General features: G+C 39.4%; 1 protein-coding gene across 2 annotated transcripts in view; it reads right to left on the bottom strand.

Moving 5' to 3' along the window:
- Positions 1-646: 646 nt before the first annotated feature.
- The window catches only part of RXFP2 (relaxin family peptide receptor 2), a 63,280-nt gene continuing 47,436 nt past the window's right edge, over positions 647-16,490 (bottom strand). For both annotated transcript variants that reach the window (XM_054446714.2, XM_054446715.2), the window contains 5 exons: positions 14,597-14,668; positions 11,749-11,978; positions 10,692-11,102; positions 6,657-6,875; positions 647-1,890 (listed from right to left, as the gene is read on the bottom strand). In XM_054446714.2, the coding sequence (XP_054302689.1) occupies positions 1,631-1,890; positions 6,657-6,875; positions 10,692-11,102; positions 11,749-11,978; positions 14,597-14,668 (1,192 nt within the window). In that variant the 3' untranslated portion in view covers positions 647-1,630. The remainder of the gene's footprint in view (positions 1,891-6,656; positions 6,876-10,691; positions 11,103-11,748; positions 11,979-14,596; positions 14,669-16,490) is intronic.

Raw genomic sequence — 16,490 nt, 5'->3', positions numbered from 1 at the left:
TTATGCTCCTGGTGTTAGAAAATGTATTAGGAAATAAATCATAAGATGATTAAGGACTGGCAAAGACATCTAATAAAATGTCAGCAAACCTGGAAAACAAATTAGGAAGCAATTCATCATACTGAAGAAACAAGATGGAGAAAAATTTAAAGCCATAAGGGAAAAGGCAGCATAGTCAATGAGTGGGAACATTATTTCTAGAATCCTAATGAAAATCTTTTATTATACATGAGAAATATCTTACTTGATCAAAATGAAGGAACTCACGTTATGGTTTTAGTCAATAGTGAGTAATAACAAGTAAATTATCAGAATGGCTGAGACCCATAAACTCTGAATTTCTTTCTCTTCTGGATGCTACTGGATAAAGGGTGTCCATTTAATATGTAATAGGAGGTGTTGTGGTGGTCTTAGTCAGTTGCTTACATTTTATCTCATTAAAGGAACTCAGAATGAAGTGAACAGTGAAGAAATTAAGTAACTGCCTCATGCTGTGGCAAAAGGGGAAGAGAAAGAAAAATGTAGGATGTGTCTTGTGAACTGAAACACTGTGTTTCCTGGCTGTATTCTTTATCAGGAGAAACATGCTTAACAGTCAACAAACCCCATCCATGGTCTTTGTTAAGCTTAAATTAATATATGGACAAGTGCAAAATATAATTTTATTTACCCAATTCTTATTTTCACATATAATTTTTTTCAGTTTCATTTTCAAAAAACGACCCCAAACTTCATTGCTTTTTTGTTAAAAACAATGAGAACAAAACCATTGTGAGTATGCACAGTCCCAAATAAAACCATACTTCTTGAATCCCCTTTAACACTTCTTATCTGCATATTTTATGAAAGCAGAACTTGCCAGCAATAGGGATACTGCTCTAAAGAAATTATACTTTAAGAATATTAAAGTGTAGTTTTTAGCAGTGAAGGTGTCCAATTTGCTTTGTGCCCTGGGCAACCTTCAGAAAAATATCTTAAGAATTCATCTCTTCTGACATTAAATAAAATCCAAAAGGCGAATGGTATGAGGCTTCATCAGTGTGACTCTCTGGTCATAGGTTAGACATGGTAACCTGGTCTGAAGTTCTGTTTTCAAAGTGGCTACTCCACAGGCCTTCACAGAGGAGGACTTCGGGTAGATGAATATTTTGGAAATCCTTTGCTATCAATCCAGCAGGATGCTGATGGTTTAATTTGATATTGAAAAAGCAAGGAAAGAGATGTTAGACTTCTGTTATTATGGCCACACTGGAATCAGATGTTGTGAGTGTTTCTATTTCATGGACAGTGCAACCCGATGTGAAAGACCACACAGTGCCAACCTGCGGTCATTTGTTGGTGGGTTGTGTTGATTAGCTGGAGATCAGCTGCACCTCAGCCCACTATATACGAATTCACATGCGCTTTTCAGGCATGTGGGGTGAGGAGAGGAACCTTTGGTGCTGTCCTCAGCATGGTTGGTAGATAGTACAGCTGCCATTGGAATGCAGTGACAGGAGCCGTTCTGCTGTGCTCTCTGTGCAGAAAGGCTTGCCGTTGGTAAAGATGAAAAGCATTGCAGATGTCATCTTCCAAAAGCTGTCCCCTGTTTTAGGTAGTCCACTGAAAGTCCAGTGATCCAAAATGATTGCTAGGAAACTGGTTTCATTATACTGTCTCCAAGTGTTATTTTGTTCAAAACCCCAAGTTTCAGGGAAGAGGAGTCCTCTATCCACACAATGGATGTAGATAAACTTTTTTTTTTAATTTTGAAAATTGATTTCCTCCGATGTTTGTGCAGCAGCTGTTTCAACTTGTCCTTAAAAAAGCTGGTTGTGAGAGTATAGAGGATTGGATTCAAAGCACTGTTAACTGGAAGGAAAAAAATCACTATCCAGGAAGTCATTGTGTCTGGAAAAGAAAGCAAAGTGTGGAAAAAAAATTTGAAGTTTTAAATAGACATAAAATACAAATAACACTTTGCAGTCAATGCTATTTATGAGAGGGAGACATAGTACATTTTAAGTTTTCTCTCACCTGAAGGAAAATCTTTGTTGGAAGAGCACAGAAGCTATGAATTCAAGGTCTTAATGATTTAACTTTTCTGAGTTTCAGTAAATAATGTGAAGGTCATTGTGATATTAAGAGGAAATATGTGAAAACATTTTGTAAACTATAAATTTTGTAAACTATAAATTTTGTAAACTATAAATTGCTATATAATGCATTTTTTTCCTATTTTACCACCTTCCTTTACAGGAAAATAAAAAAATAAAGAAATAATCTTTAGTCAATAGAGTGAGGTTCACGAAACTTCTGGTCCAGGAGCCAGATCTGACCTTGGTCTTAACTCCATCCAGTTCTCAAAGCCTATTGCCCTGCCCTGATGTTCTGGTTATCCTGTTATCCTATTAAAAGCTTTGAAGAGCAAGGAGGAATGCATCCCCTAAACTTGATGAAATTCTCTTGTGCGCAGCCTTACAAATGCTAATAGAATATTCAGGGAAAGAGGTCACAAGAAGTTCTTTGTGAGGTGAAATTTGGAATGATAGTGTCCTTCCTGAGAGCATCATTTCATTTGCTTGGTTAGCATGAAATGCATCTTTCCCTTTACACGTGGCCTAATCCTGTGGCCGGACACTTAGCTAGGTGAGTGTGAGCGAATCACTTATGCTTCCTCAACTTCATCTGCTCTCTCTGTTAAAGGGTGCTTGTGATAACTTGCTCACTGAATCCAGCGGGCTGGGCCAGAGTCAGCTCTGCTGATGTGCTTTTTTGGCACTAAGACTTAAGATCCTCAAACCTTACCACAGGACGCTACTTCCTCTCACATCTTCACAATTTCAAGGAACTCCCCATTCAGGTGAAGAGGTGGCTAGTAAGACCAATGATGCTTTCTCTCATCATCCTCTGCTCTCCTCCTTCGCAATCTCATAATTTTTTTTATCCTTCAGCCACTTTTATTTTGTTCTTCTCTTGACCCTGCCTTGTTTGTTGTATCTTTCTGTTCTTCCTCTCTATGTCTTCTTCCTTTTCCATTTCTTCTCTGACTGCTTATCTGACCTTCCTTCTTCTTTTCCTTTGATCTCTTTCCTCTCCTTTTCTATATCTACCTTCCTCTCTTCCTATCCTATCTTCTCTTCCTTGTCCTTATTTTTTAACTGAAAGGAATATGAAAGAAAAAAATTATGTTTTAGCCTCTTAAATTAAGTTTTATATTATTTGTCCCTAATTAAAAAAAATTAGACAATCTGAACAGTTAGCGATTGAAGAAAAACAAAATATGTGGCCTTTTTCTGTTGTGCCCACAAAGGGAATTGTGATCATGAATCCCACCCCAATCTCATAGAAAAACAATGCCTGATAGCGCCTGCTTTCAATTAGGCAAAGGCAAATAGGCCACGTAAATTCCACTCTGAATGAGATCAGGCATGTTCAGGGTGGTATGGCCATAGACTTAAATTCCACTCTGAATGAGACTTCTTTTTGTTTTTGTTTTGTTTTGTTTTTGAAATGGAGTCTCGCTCTGTCACCCAGGCTGGAGTGCAGTGGCACGATCTCAGCTCACTGCAAGCTCTGCCTCCCATGTTCACGCCATTCTCCTGCCTCAGCCTCCTGAGTAGCTGGGACTACAGGCACCTGCCACCATGCTTGGCTAATTTTTTGTATATTTTGAGTAGAGACGGGGTTTCACTGTGTTAGCCAGGATGGTCTCGATCTCCTGACCTCGTGACCTGCCCGCCTCGGCCTCCCAAAGTGCTGGGATGAGACTTCTTATAAGATTAGCAGCAGCTGAATTCAGAGATAGGCCAACTCTGGCCTATCTTTTGGGTGACCCCAGGTACTGTCAGTGGCATGCCATAACCAGTAAATGCCAGACTTCTTGGAGGGTGGGGACAGGGTTGGTTTAGGTCAGTGAAGGCAGCATTTCTTACAATGCCATGGGAAGCTGGGCAAGCAAGAAGAAGCTTTGTCAACTGTGATCATGACATTTTTCCTGGTTCCACTGAGGTGTTCAAGACAAACCTCAAACTATTGAACTATACATGTAAAGAAAGACTGGTGTGTGGCTCAATAATGTTTCCACAAGACAATGTTCTACTGTTCTAGTTCCCTTCGTGGGGGTATTTACTAAGCTTATCATGATCTGAGGTGTCGTAGACTCGCTGAGGATGATGAGCCCTGCTGCCATGTGAGGACACACCGGAGTGGACGCCTCCTGTGAGGCAGGCAATGAGAGGGGCTCAGGAGAAATCAAACCTGCTGACACTTTGATCTTGGACTTCCAGCCTCCAGAACTGGACGTCCTTTGTTATAGCAGTCCTAGTGGCCTCATACAGACAGAAAAAGCCTCAAAGAAGATTAAAACAGGCAGGAATTTGAGGGACCATCTAGAGGTAGTCTCATTGAGGTGAGGTGAGATGGTCTCCCTGAGATCCCTCAACAAGTCAGTGGCAGGGGCAGGAGAGGAGCCCAGGACCTCCGCCTTCTTGTTGCTGGGTCCTTCTTCCACCACACCAGGCTGCGTCCCCCTACAAGTGGGAAAGCACATCAAAAGGCATGGAGACGGGGTCAGGCATGGTGGCTCACGCTTCTAATCCCGGCACTTTAGGAGGCCAAGGCAGGGGGCAGATCACTTGGGGTCAGGAGTTCGAGACCAGCCTGGCCAACGTGGTGAAACCCCATCTCTACTAAAAATACAAAAATTAACCAGGTGTGGTGGTGCACATCTGTAATTCCAGCTACTCGGGAGGCTGAGGCATGAGAATCACTTGAACCAGGGAGGCAGAGGTTGCAGTCAGTTGGGATCACACCACTGCACTCCAGCCTGGGCAACAGAGGGAGACTCCATTTTTTTTTTTTTTTTTAAAGAAGGTGTGGAGACAGTAGTGGGGAGGGGGTTGATGAGACTGATCCCCTATTCCATCACTCTTGGACCAGCTCACCTTCTTCAGTTGACTAATCATTTACTTGAAAACACTATGTGAAAAACACTGTGGAAAATGCACAGAAGAATAAGACATACACGCCTCCCCAAGCTTATCATCTGAAGGACACAATGGACACACTCAGAAATAGTGTCGCTGTGAGGCAGTTCACACGAGGCCAATAAACAAGGTGTAAACAAACCATCATGGACGTTTAAGCAACTGGATTGCATGAAAGTGGGGTGAGAAGAGATCGAAAATGGCACTGCACCATAGAAGAGGGAGTGTTTGGGTTGAGCCTTGGAGGATGGGAAGTGGTGTTTAGTAGGCTAGAATCTTAGAAGGTGAAAGTATAATCCAGGTTCGGGGAACAGCTTCAGGAAAGGCTGGTGTCTTCTCAGAAAAGCATAGAAAACAAAGCCCAATCATTCCAGTGGGCCTGGATCACAGTGTATGAGGGTGGGAGGTAAAAAATATTATAATGCTCACCCCAGCACTTGGACTTTATTCCATGAGCAATGGAGGCCAACAGACACTTTTGTCCTGCTGAATTTGAAAGGTTAGGGTGTAAAATTGAGATGTCCAGGTAGCAGTAATAGATTGGAGGCTGTTCATCAAGTGAACAACTGTGACTATTAACATTTAATTATCTCTGTTCTTCATGTGCAACTGGCTTTCCTCACATGACCTCCCAGAAAACCCTCTTATGGCTTCTTCTCTCACCACCCAGCAAAGGCTTCCAAGTATTCAGCCCTGACCTGATCTCCTTCCTAATTTTCACTTTCGTATCCTACATGGCCTGAGGAACATCTGTGCCATGTGGAGACAGAACTGATAGCTTAGGAGGATGTTGTGAATGTTGTGTGGTATTTTGCGCAAGATATTTGACATAGCCTCACAACTGAGTGCACAGCAGGGACATAGGTTGTTACAGCTGTTTATCGTCTGTGCATTCATCACTCTTTCATAAGGGCTGTCAAAGTATCGGGAATCCTGCTTGACACTGAGGAGTCAAGATGTATAAGACACAACTACTGTCTTGGATCAACTCCCAAGTAGATCTACTATCGGCTGGAATAGTAGGTTGATGATGATTCCAAACTATTTTACTGAGAGTTAGGTTAAAGCCCTGGGTGGTAGCCCCTAAATAGCTGTGATCTCTAGATTCCAGAAGGGGCTTCAGATGAAATTCTGCTAAGGAAAGGTGATTTTCTCTGGTTGAAGTAGAGGTGTGTTCAGGGAATTTGGCCTTTTGGAGGAGACTCTTTCAGGAAATATCTCATGCTCCGCAGAGCCCAGCATGACATTTTATGGCTAGGACATGGAACAGAATGGTGGTTCTAGCCAGATGAGTGCGCATCAGAATCACAGGGGAATTTTTGTATGACATCCATCTATAGGTCTTAGCCTCTAGAGACAAAACAGTCCCGGGTGGGACCTGGGCATGTATATTTTGATTTTTTTATGCATACTCCTAGTGAAGAAGCAATGTCTTGCTCAGATAGAAGCAAGATACTCAGACTTACTTTCTCTGTAGCTCCTGCTTTTTATTATTCCTGGTTGGATTGCACCACTACTCAGTTTCTATTTTATAATACTGATTATAAAACATGGAGGGAAATAACTCTTTGTATTGAAATTATAGGTTTTTATGGATAATTTATTATGTGTCCTGGACTCTGGCCTTGTCAAAAGAAGGACGTAAGAAGGCATGATGTATTATATTTGGGAATGATAGAAGAGACTGACCTGGTATTTCCACCCGGAAGAGGGAAAGGATTTTAACTACAAATACAGGAATCCAGCAGATGGCATCAGAGAACACTATAAAAAAGAAACGATTTGCAACAGCCACCTCTCTTCCAAAACGATTCCTTACTTCTGTGGTCTGCAAGGCGGTTTTTTGAATGGAACAGAACATAGTAATATAGGAAAACACAATGATGAGAAAAGCCAGCAAGTTCACACCTGTTGGGAAAAGCACACTTTTAACATCTCAGGCGTAAAAGTCAACAGTAAAATTACTGTGGTACAGGTTGAGTATCTCTTATCCAAAATGTTTGAAACCAGAAATGTTTTGGATTTTGGATTTTGGAATATTTGCACATTCATAATGATATATTTTGGAAATGGTTCCCAAGTCTAAACACAAAATTTATTTATGTTTCATATACACCTTATACACATAGTCTGAAAGTAATTTTGTACAATATTTTAAATAATTTTGTGCATGAAACAAAGTTTGTATACATTGAACCATCAGACAGCAAAAGCTTCAAGTGTGGAATTTTCCACTTGTGGCATCATGTTGATGCTCAAAAAGTTCCATATTTTAGAGCATTTCAAATTTTGGATTTTCAAATTACAAATGCTTAACCTGTACTTAGATGTTAAATACAGTGCCTCTTCCACGGGCATTTCCAGGAAGCATTCTTTTATATAAGCCCAGTGGTGTTAGGTAAAACCCAGGTTCAAGGGAATAAAAACAAAGAAATTGGGTTCACCAATGAAAAAGAGATTTCAAATACATAAACCCTTATGAGGAATTATAGACTTCTAAAATTCACATCTAGGCATATCATGAAGTAAACTCTAGCTCTTTCAAAGCATGAAAAGAAGCTATTTTTGTTTTTAGCTCTCTTCAAATTCGAACCTTAAGGGATTACTGTAATCATACGCACATCTCAAAAAATAAAAACAACCCCATTTTTTTATCCTGTAAACATGAATAATAAAAGAATAAAAATAAAAATAATTTTAATAAATGAATAAAATAACCTTGGAATTTATCATGAATATAATTGTCTGAGAAACATTATTCCTAATGTTTTTGGTCTTAAGAATAACACATAGAACAAAAACGTATTTTTGTTTATTTTTCTTCATGTTTCTTATAGTAAATTAAACTACTGTGGTTCAGAACCTTTAGACTAATTTTATAAAAAGAAAAAGAAAAAAGTTAAAAATTCAACTATGTGAATTACTCTTTTGGGCCCAAATATATTCACAAGATTCCCACCTAACATCACTATTACCCTTCATGCTGACTTCTTAGTCACTCTTTGCTTTGTTCTTGCTGTCGCTAAAATCCTGAGTGATCATCTCATTTCTCACAGTGAAAATAAGACTTGCATATATTTTCAAAGCTGTTAAAAAATATGAATCTGAACCTAGACTGTATGTAAGATTGGTGAAGTCTAGGGTAAAAATACTTTAAATTCAAGGTGATCTGTTATTTTTATCCAAATCATTTCATATTCAATGAAATCGTAGTATAAAGCCATACGGTAAAATTTTATAAAACTAGTTGTCTTAGGCCTCTGTCCAAAAAATTTAGTTAAGCGTAAAAGATAATCACCCTGTTAGAAAATGCTCCCCTGCCCCAAATTCTGATAGCAGACTTACAGAAAGGATCAAAAGTGTATGTTCTAGGCTGGGCGTGGTCACTCACACCTGTAATCCCAGCACTTTGGGAAACCGAGGTGGGTGGATCGCTTGAGGTCAGGAGTTCGAGATCAGCCTGGCCAACATGGTGAAACCTGGACTGTACTAAAAATACAAAAATTAGCGGGGCATGGTGGTGGGCACCTGTAATCCCAGCTACTTGGGAGTCTGAGGTGAAATAATCACTTGAACCTGGGAGGCAGAGGTTGCAGGGAGCCGAGATGGCCCTACCACTCTCCAGCCTAGGAGACAGGGCAAGACTCTGTCTCAAAAAAAAAAAAAAAAAAGTGTATGCTCTAAATGCACGATAGTAATATAAGAAAGATGTTAACAATAGGGGAAACCAGGTGGGGTGTATGTGGAAAATTGTACTATCTTTGCACCTTTTCTAAAATGAAAACTATTTTCAAATAAAAAATTAATTAAAAATTATGTATTCTTATATTCCTCAAACAGAAAAAAAATTGTACTTTAGAGCTCTGGGACTCTTCCTCTCATATGCAAATTGATGATGATGATGATTTTGTGAGTGAGTGTGTGTGTGTGTGTGTGTGTGTGTGTGTGTGTGACTATCTCTTTATCTATCTGGAATATATCCCAGATACTTAACCCCTTTGGGCCGAGCTCCATGCCTGCATGGTATGCTCCACCAAATGAGTTTCTTCAGTCCTTCGTCTTACCCTGTTCCCTGGCTTTGAGCCTGGGAATCCACTATGTCTTCCTGGAACACAGACCCCACCCCACCCTCCTCTGCCTTCGCTTGGCTGATGCCTCTTCATCCTTTGGGCCTCAGTTTGAATTCATTTCTTTTGGGAAGCCTTCCCTGTTCCTCAGATCTGGGGCTCCTAGAACATTCTGTACTCTTCCTTGATGGCATTTATCAGCCTGTGTGTGATGTGAGGATATGTTGACTTGTCTGCCTCCTCCTCTGTGGTCTGTAAGGCCTTTGAGGCTGGATGTGTTGTATCTCCAGTACCTAATATACTATATAGTGCACAGCCTATAGTAAGTGCTGAATAAATGCCTATTGAAACAATGCATGTCATGGGGTGTGTGTGTGTGGTGTGTGTTTCAGGGAGAGTCTCTATTAAGTGCACCTATGTTAGGAGTAATGAGGGAATGAATGATAAGGAAATACAAAGAACAGCCTATAATACTCTGGATCCTGGGAATGACACATCTATGACCAAATAACTACCAAATAGGGTAGTGTGTGAGGGGTATTACTAAAGTGGTGCAAACTAAATGTTCTGTTTTTCAGAGGAGGAAGAGAAGGAGTAATGGAGAAGAACTGGGCATGATGGTTAGGGTCATGTCATGATGAGTTTTAAGTGACTAATAACTTGACCTTGATAGTACTAGGGAGCCATTGAAGGTCTCTGAGTGGAGGTGTACACAGTCCTTTTGATAGTCAGAGAATATAACAATGGTAGTGAATAGATAAATGAGAGGAAGGGGAAGGCCCCAGAGGTTACGAGACCAGTAAGGGATAAGGTAATAATTCAGGGTTGAGAGAATAATGTTTCCAACTAAGGCAACAGCAGTGGGTAGAGACTGGAATGAGCAGCAGCAGAAGCAAATCTTGAAGAAAAAGAAAGGACAGAAGAGCTTGTTGGCTTCTTGGATGGGAAGAAAAGATTAGAAGAGAGAGTCAAAAGAAGATCACCCCAAAGAGAAGACATAAGAAAGGCCTTAATTCTAAGCAAGAGGGATGCATATTAGAAAATAGAAAAAAAGTGTTTTTAACTTTAAAGGACTAAATTTGTCATTCATTTCTAAAGAACATGAGTCTTCTTTTCCAAATATTAGAAGGAATTGAGAAAACTGAAAAGGAAAGAGCTTTATTAAGCACCCTTACATTGCTGACTTAACAGCTGCATTTAACAAAGGCAATAAACCTTCCTGGTATTTCCATTCAGATATCTCTTACTTGTCAGTTTCCTGAGTTTTATTATTATTTATTTAACTCATAACTAGATTGTAAAAAAAAAAAAAAAAGAGTTGAACTAACTTGGTAGGTTTACAGGATGAGGCACTAAACTGGAATTCCTCCAGCTCATAGTCATTTCATATAAACATGAAATCAAAGGATCTTATGGATAATAAAAAGAACATCCAGAGATCCTGGTAGTATGTCTTTATTTTCCACACTAAATATTGTCTAATAAAAAGTTTAATAAAAACTTCAATAAACACAATAGTAAAAACTGTTTTTGTAAAAAAGGACACAGTCTTGACTATATTATCTCACTTTCTGAACAAACAAATCCACCTTTGCTGAAATTTAACGTATTTCTAGCAAAATTATGTTTTTCCAGGAAATGAAAAAATATAATTTACCTAGGAAAATTCCAAGAGAATACCCTTTGCTTCCAATATCTTCTGTTTGATCATAATAAAGTGGGAAACATACTCCATTTTTCCCATAAAAGTTTCCAAAATAATCCTTATTCCAAAATGGAATTACAGCTATTAAAAATCCCGCCATCCAGATGCAAATGAGGATGACTGAGGTCTGCCGTTTTCCAGGCCGAATGTTACTGAAGGGGAAGACAATGACCAGGAACTTCTCCAATGTCAAGTAGGTCAGCAACAGGACAGAGACTTCAGTGGACAGCATGGCCAGGAACCCCATGAGGCGGCACTGCACGCTCTCCATCCACAGCAAGGCATACTTCTGATACTGCCCTCGGTATTTTATATCGAAAAAGCCAACAAAGAACAAGTAAACACCCATCAGGCAGTCAGCACCTGTGGAAGAATTGAAACAGTGTATGTCGTCAGTTTCCAATGTCTCTGTTTTAGTTTTCTGATTAAGTCTATTTCCAGCATTTTAATTTCCTAATCAGATCTAGTTCCTTTCATCTTACATCAAATGAACTAATGTAAACATCTATCAGAGTACCAAGAAGCGAGTGGACTTAAAAATCTGTAATATTTCTAAAGTACTACACTATGTTTTTATTTTGTAGTTTAAAAAAATGGGAATGGGAATTTTCTGGAAGGAGGAAGGACTAGTTGTTAAACAGTTAACATATAGTATCTTCATAGTTAATAAAGGGAATCATTTTCCAGGCCTAATGAGCATAGGTATCATTGTAATTGAAGTTCAGCTTAGTTTTATCACCCACAAAACTTTATAATCTGTCACTTGACTCATTGGTTCCCTATTAACCTATTCCCAAGACATACTCCTGAGAGCAGGCCACTGTAAGGGCATACAACCTAAAACAAAACCACAAAGAGCCAGAACTTTTATATTTAGAAAAAAAAATGTGCCCAGGATGTATAATTCACATTAAATGCCATTTGTTGAAAGCCAATAAATACATATATATGTCTAGTGCACAACTCACAGAAGATGTCCTAAATCTACTTATATTGGAAACATACTTACAACAAAGGATTTTGATGGACATAGCGTGAGTTGTATTTTCAGCTTTAATGAAAGATCTCATGCCAATGACAAAAAGATTTCCAAAGCAGGTAATGAAAGCTATAACCCAGACAAATATTCTGAGGATATTGTTAGCCAAGAGGTCCTCAAATGAAGAAATGCCGTCCGTCAAGGGCATACATATTCGGACATGGGGAGCATAGGAGCAGTATCGAAAGTTTTTGAAATAACTAAAGTCAAAGGGAAAAAAAGTGTCACTTTGCAGCAATGATACAGAACCTACAGTTGCAATCCTATTGGGGCTGCAACTCCATGCTAGGTATACAACTTCACTAGGTTTGTTTATTTTTGTCTAGTAGAGTTTATATAATTAAAGAGTTCTTCATGAAATACTAGGCAGTATCCTTTTAAAGATGAGGAACCTAAAGGACATAGGAATTCAGTAACTTGGATGAGGAGACTTTGGGAGGACAGAAAATTTGAAATCTCAGGGGCTCTATGTTCCCTGGTCACATTGGTTTATTGATTATTCTGTAAGGTATTATGAAAAGTGGATTATCCTTGTCAAAGTGATCTCCAGCAAACTTTCAGGGGCTTGGGCTTGGGATGGGAAAAGCCTATTGTCGCTCACCTAGAACATTTCTGTCTTGTCCTGGGTTTTAAACACCGACTTTAACTAGCCTCCTCTTGCCTGACACTGGCAGGAAGGGAGGACCTCTGACACTAGGAAAATGCATTCTCACTGGATCTGGGAAGAGAAGCAGCTGCCTTAAACACAGATTTCTTACGAGGGTCTGGAAGGACTTAATTTCTATGGGAAAATAAGTTTGTTTGTGGTCAATGGAGTTGGGATCTCTGGCCACAAGGCATCTGGAAGTGCTGGAATTGGTGAGGTCATCTGGCCATTGCCATCCCTCAAACCTGTGTGTTTAGAATTTTCTCTCATAAAACTTAGTCGATTTTTATTCATTTGCTACTTCTTTCAGTTCACTTTTCTGCTCTTTGCTGTCAGTTTAATTCATTCTTTGTTATTTCTCAATTCGGTTTTTAGACCAAGGCTGCCTGGCATCAGACCCCTGGCTGCCTGCACCACCTCGCCTCTTACACTGCAATGCTTACTCCACCCAGACACACACCCTCAGACAATCCATGCTCATGCCCTACTCAGAGCTTTGCTTTTTCTTATGCCCCTGCCTGGAAGATTCTTCCCCTGGATACTGCAACAGCTGCTTTCTCCCTCCGCTCAGGTCTGCTCAAATGTCACTTCACTCCAACTTCCATCCACCCCACCTCAGTGGTAATCCTCAATCCTTCTTCTATCCCTTACCTTGCTTTATTTAAATTTGTAGCACTTATTCACTATTAACTCGCTTGCTCCTTTACTCTCTGGTTCCCAAAGCTAAATGGAAGCTCTCAGGCACAGACATCCTCTTTTTGTTCATCATTATGTCCCTGGTGTCTAACGCAGTGCCTGGCACATGTGGGTACTCAACAAATACTTCTTGGATCAGCAAGTGGATGACGAATAATTTAGCACTGGGTATGTCAGGAAGAGAAACAGGAGGCAATTCTTGCCTTCAAGTAGCTTACAGTTCAGCTTCCTAATATCTGGCATCCAATTAAAGGAACCTGACCTATAATGAACTCTCTTTTCTTCTCCTTCCCTGGAGTCCCTGGCACACACATGGCTTGACTTCTTGGTCCTTTTAGGATTCCATTATGTCTGCTATCTTCAGATAGAACCATCTAGCATCTCTCAGTGGTTCAGTGCCCCCTTGCGCTGTGACCACACTACTTGTTGTCAGGTGAAAGGGATGGGGGTGACAAGGTGGGGATGTTTCAATAAATAAAGGACAAGGAATATGAAAGAAGAGTAAGTAGGTTACTTAGTAGAGAAGTAACTAAGCTAACGTGTTTTCTCTTAATTGTTGACCCGTTCTTGACCTTGGCCTGAGGTCTATATTTAACACAGCAATTTCTCCATCAAGTTCTAAATAGGTTGAATTTCTCTATTCTAGGAAGCTCCCATATCCTGCCTACAACAAGGAAATGATACCCTCATTAAATATTTATCTAATAGTGCCACAGAAGAAAATGAACAAAACCATGTGGAAATGCATCAAACACTTGTCTTTTAGTAATCACACCTACTGCACAGACATAAACAAAATGTTCTCCCAAAAGAGCACCTTCACAGCAACCATTTCATCCACTTGTTGCACCCAACTTGTAATCTTACATTGAATCCTCCCTATTTTTGTAGATAACAATGGTTAATTTTTGAAATCATGAACACATAGATTACACAGTTGATAAAGAAATAATTATGAACACATATATTAATACAACTTACACAGTGCACTTTAGCCAAATATACTAAAGTGACTTATCAAAAACTACTATAAAGATTAATTACCTCCATTTTGTAGTGCACTTAGTAACAGTAACAACACCTGGAATTTATATAGCACCTTTCTTCCTAAGGGCTCAAATCTTAGAGCAGCCGACTACTCATTCATGAGAGGTGAATTAATGTTTCCAGGTCGCCTGAGTACCATTTAGCCAGTGACTTCATCTTGTGTAATGTGTGGCATTCTGGTACCCTGATCTCTTATTGGGCCTCAATTGGATAAACAGCGTGTTTCCAGAGAGAAGGGTCATTCATGTCGGCACATCATAATATTGAACTCTATTTGAACAGGGACCAAAGGTGACAAAATTAAAAAGTTCTCAATAAAATGACTTTTGTTGCATAGAAACACATTGCAGTGATACATTAGACAGTTTACAGGAGATAATTTGAAACATTTTTACCATGCTTCCTCCTCCATTTTTTATACATACGTACATGTGAGAAAGATTCTTCATGGGTTGAAACATTCGTGTGTTTATATTTGGAATCTCTATCTTTTCCAGGTCTCTGGAAAATACACACGATAGGCTTAATGGTGTTGAGATGAAACATTTTAATAATTGCATTCTTCATCATATCTGAAATATAATGCTTCAAGATCTTATGTTACCAATGCAAATTAGAATGAAAGTTTTACAGTACACTATCTTAGAAAATGGCTGTTTCTATTTATGCCTCCTGCAGTTTGGCACTGATTATGTCATTTCACATGCAGAATTACATTCTAATAGAACATATTCATTCATTTCTTTAAGAACAGCAGTGGTGATTTGTGTGATTATGAAATTGGCTCTGTAGTTTGATTTTATTAATATAAGTAATGCCATAGGAATTAGAGGGTTTCATTCAGGAGATGATATTTCCAACCAGAGAGCATCACTGAAGTGAGTTTTGTGAGAATCTGGATTTAAATATGATCATTTCTTCCCGGTCTGCGTGTCTTTAGGATGGAAACCCATGAAGGTAGCAAGAGGAACTCCAATTCAGGAGCCTTCTAAGACACCAGTGATATGTCTTAGAATTCCTTTAATTAAATTTAAGTTAAATTTAATTAAATTCCTTTAAATCCTTCAGGCCCCACAAAATGTCCTCAAAGGGATCCAAGGATCACCCCCGTTCTCTTAGCTGACCTCAATGCTTGCTTCTACAAATGTGGACACTTTGAAGATCTCTTTAGGATGGTATGAATTGAGAGCTGCCATGTTCTCAGGAAGCAGATGGAGAGAGACAATCTAAAAAGACAGAGGCCTTTTGCATTTAATGTTTATTTTGAAATATGTCTGATTCTCACTTGGTTTCTTTTTGACTAATCTGAATAAAGATTTCTCAACATGGTTCTGAGTTTTCCTTTGCCCAAGGAGTCCTTGCTTTTTGGAAGTCAGAAATGAAATCTGGGAAAGCTGTTATACTACTGAGTAATTGCATGGCCCCTCTAGCAGGAGACTCTAAGCCCTTTCTAAAAGTTTAATTTTCCTTTTTTTTTTCTCTCTGGCTCTGTCCTTGACTTACACAGTTTTAGCTTTATGTGGGTTCTGTGTTTATTTGATTAATAACCTATAGCATCCTGAAGAGCAGAGGCCACTGTATCCCAAGTGCTAAAAAAATGCTTTGTGTAAGTTGGTGGCTAAGACATGTTTGTGAAATAAATGCGTAAATGAATCGCAGGAAAAAAAGAAAGACTGGGCAGGCGCGGTGGCTCATGCCTATAATCCTAGCACTTTGGGAGGCCAAGGCAGGTGAATTGCCTGAGCTCAGGAGTTTGAGACCAGCCTGGGCAGCACAATGAAACCCTGTCTCTACTAAAATACAAAGAAAGTAGCCTGGCATGGTGGCGTTTGCCTGTAATCCCAGCTACTTGGGAGGCTGAGGCAGGAGAATTGCTTGAAGCCGGGAGGTGGAGGTTGCAGTGAGCCAAGCTTGTGCCATTGCTTGCACTCCAGCCTGGGTGACGGGGCGAGATTCTGTCTCAAAAAAAAAAAAAAAAGAAAGAAGGACCCTGAAGAAAAAAAGTATAAATGAATAAAGAAAAGTATGTAATAAATAGTTACTACTTTGACTTTCAGGTCTGTCCTTATATTTTAAAAAATAAACATATATGTTTAATATTATGGCTTCTTAAGAATAGGGACCAGATCTTTTTCATCAGTGAATGCTCACTAATATCTGGTAAGAGAGAAACCTAAATCTTGCATTAATTTCTGATAGAAAACTAGCAAGAATAAAAGATGATATTAAGAATTGGTCTTTGGAATTAAAGGAGGAAATGCTTTAGGCTGCAGTCAGGCAATGTAGTCTGCTGTCTGTGTGAAAACAAGCAACCTTTAGCCAG

The sequence above is a fragment of the Pongo pygmaeus genome, chromosome 14 (assembly GCF_028885625.2).
Source record: "Pongo pygmaeus isolate AG05252 chromosome 14, NHGRI_mPonPyg2-v2.0_pri, whole genome shotgun sequence".
NCBI classification, from domain to species: Eukaryota; Metazoa; Chordata; class Mammalia; order Primates; family Hominidae; genus Pongo; species Pongo pygmaeus.
This window is presented reverse-complemented; position numbering and strand designations above follow the sequence as displayed.